The sequence below is a fragment of the Rutidosis leptorrhynchoides genome, chromosome 2, assembly GCF_046630445.1.
Source record: "Rutidosis leptorrhynchoides isolate AG116_Rl617_1_P2 chromosome 2, CSIRO_AGI_Rlap_v1, whole genome shotgun sequence".
NCBI classification, from domain to species: Eukaryota; Viridiplantae; Streptophyta; class Magnoliopsida; order Asterales; family Asteraceae; genus Rutidosis; species Rutidosis leptorrhynchoides.
The window spans coordinates 472920319-472923589 of NC_092334.1; the positions used below are offsets into that span (position 1 = coordinate 472920319).

At 38.0% G+C, this 3271-nt stretch overlaps 1 protein-coding gene across 1 annotated transcript; it reads left to right on the forward strand.

Annotated features, from left to right (window-relative positions):
* The first annotated feature begins 2142 nt into the window (after positions 1-2142).
* Positions 2143-2703, forward strand: LOC139889394 (secreted RxLR effector protein 161-like). Its single transcript, XM_071872350.1, has one exon. It carries the CDS (start codon positions 2143-2145, stop codon positions 2701-2703), a length of 561 nt encoding a protein of 186 aa, XP_071728451.1.
* Positions 2704-3271: the final 568 nt, after the last annotated feature.

A 3271-nucleotide genomic window follows, 5' to 3' on the forward strand; every position in this document is an offset into this window, starting at 1 on the left:
TTTTCCAAATGATTAAATGTAAGAGCCGCCAGCTTACTGAGTACGTCCGCTTGTTTGTTTTGACTTCTCGGTATTTGACTGATCCTGAAATCGGTGAACGCATCCACTAGGGAATGAACCAGATCCAAGTACAACTGCATGGACTTATCGTTAGCGTCGAATGTGCCATTTATCTAGTTAGCGACCAATTGTGAGTCTACTTAAGCTTGCAACTTCTTCACTCCTATTTCCTTGGCAATTCGCATCCCTGCTAATAGTACTATGCCTAATTATTTGTTACTTTGAAATTGAATCGCGGCGCATACATGTGCTCCTCTTGATGCGGGCCCGTGAGGATTAAACCTGATCGGCGCCCTCAGAGCTTGTCGCACCGTCGGTATATATCTCCCACAATTCAAGAGAGAGCGCGGGGAGTTGTTCAGGATCGTAGATTGCTAGCATATCAGCGGCTGTCTCGGCCAAATAGTCAGCCATTACCTGACCCTTAATGGCGCTGCTAGCGCAATATGCAATTTCTTGCTCACCTAGCTCTATTGCCCATTTGGTCAATCTCCCTGATATTTCTCGATTATAGAGCAGTTGCTGAATAAGTTGGTCAGTGAGCACCGTAATCGGGTGTGCCTGAAAATACCTGCGTAGGCGGCGGGAGGTGACGACGAGCGCATATACCAACTTTTCTATGAGGAGGTAACTTAACTCACTTCCCGATAGTGCTTTGCTAACAAAATATATGGGCATTTGAGCTTCTCCTCACTCAGTGACAAGGACTGAACTAACAGCCTCTTTAGAGACAACGAGGTAAAGTATTAAGGTTTTGCCCGCGATGGGTGCTGTCAGTGTAGGGAGATTTTTGAGGAGCGCCTTCATTTCTTGGAATGAATTTTCTACCTCATCAGTCCACTTGAAGTCTAAGACTCCAAATTGAGCATCATTATCAAATGCTTCATCTTGAACAAAAAGGAATATCTTACAAAGTTTGAACCCAAAGCTTACGAGGGGGTATTCTTAGGTTATTCATTAGAAAGTAAGATATATAGGGTTCTAAATAAATACACCAATATCATAGAAGAATCCCTAGATGTCACATTCAAAGAAACTCCCCCTCCACCTAAGACTAAACCCTTAGAAGATGATGATGTGATAAAATAAGATGCTATAGAAATAATGCCAACTCAAGTTGAGTCCAATGAAATAAATGTGGATAGATCTCATTTAAAACCAAGTAAGGATAACTTAGCATCCTTGATTGATCTTAAACATGTTAGGGATCATCCCGTAGAACAAGTCATATGAGATATCAATACTAGAACCACTAGGTCTCAAGCATTTAACCTGATTGTCAACTATGCTTTCATCTCCCAAATAGAACCCAAAAATATTAAGGAAGCCCTATTAGATGAAAGTTAGGTAGAAGCAATGCAAGAGGAATTAAATCAATTCCAAAGTAGTGATGTATGGGATTTGGTTCCTATACCTAGTGAGAGCAATATCATAGGTACCAAATGGGTCTATAGAAACAAACTAGATGAAGATGGCAATGTAGTTAGAAATAAAGCTAGACTAGTTGCACAAGGATATAGCCAACAAGAGGGAATTGATTATGATGAAACATTTTCCCCCGTCGCTAGGCTAGAATCTATAAGAATACTTCTTGCATATGCATGTGCAAATAACTTCAAACTTTATCAAATGGATGTTAAAAGTCCTTTTCTAAATGGTGTCATTAATGAAGAAGTATATGTGTGACAACCTCCGGAGTTTGAAGATTTCAAAAAACCATATCATGTTTTTAAACTTAAAAAGGCTCGTTAAGGACTTAAACAAGTACCTAGAGTATGGTATGAAAGACTTAGAACCTTTTTAATAAATCACGGTTATGAGATGGGAAAAATTGATAACACACTCTTTATTAAAAGGCATGAAAAGGATTTAGTTATAGTTCAAATATATGTTGATGATATTGTATTTGGTTCTACTAACGAATCTCTTAGAAATGCATTTTCTAAGTTAATGCATGATGAGTTTGAAATGAGCATGATGGGTGAACTCAAGTTCTTTCTCAGACTTCAAATCAAACAACTAGAAGATGGAATGTTCATCAATCAACAAAAGTATATTCATGAAATGATCAAAAAGTTTGGAATGGAGAACTCAAAACCAATGGTGACTCCTATGGCAACAAATGTGAAGCTTACTTTAGAAGGAGAAGGAGAACTGTTCGATAGCACCAAATATAGGGGAATGATTGGATCCCTTCTATATTTAACGGTAAGTCGGCCCGATATCATGTTTAGTGTGTGCTTGTGTGAAAGGTTTCAAGAAAATACAAAAACATCACACGTTGAGGCCGTCAAAAGGATCTTTAGATACTTAAAGGGAATAATGCATCTTAGGTTATGGTATCCAAAGTTCACCGAGGTTGATATTATGTGCTTTGCGGATTCCGATCATGGAGGGTCAATGATTGATAGAAAGAGCACAAGTGAAGTATGCGCGTTCGTGGGTCTTTGCTTAACATCATGGTTCTCAAAGAAGCAAACGTCCGTTGCATTGTCTACCACCGAAGCCGAATATGTAGCTATGGGAAGAGCATGCGCACAAGTGTTATGGATGAAGCAAACCTTCCTTGATTATGGTATCATCTCATCCGAAATACCCATATGTTGTGATAACAAAAGTGCTATAGACCTATCTAAAAATTAAATATTACACTCTAGGACTAAACACATAGACATTAGGCACCACTTCCTTCGTGACCACGTCCAAAATGGTAATATTGTGATAGACAATGTAGAATCTGCTGAAAACATAGCTGACATATTCACTAAGCCTCTTAAAAAGGATACCTTTAACTTGCTTAGGAATGGGTTAAGAATTATGGAACATACTCCGTAAAATCTGTTGCAGATCACGCACAGTTGAACTACGGTCGACCGTGTTGTCAACCGCCAGGTGTCTGACAATTTTCTTTGTCTTTTATGTACTCTCTTTAATATCTAAACAACTTTTCCACCAACCACATCTCTTTTTTAAACCCCAACCACTGGATCTCTAGATTTTCTTTTGTCCTTTTTCAAGTACTCTTCAAAAGTGGTCCAAACTCTTTCAATTTTCTTCAAGGTAAGAATCCAAAAACTTATTTTAATTTTGCTTTTACTTGTTTAATTATGTAAGATTCCTTCCAAACTAATAGGAACACTTGTTTTCTTGCATGGATTTCTTAATTATATGATTAAAAATTATTATGAAAAGTATTACTTATCAAATGTGC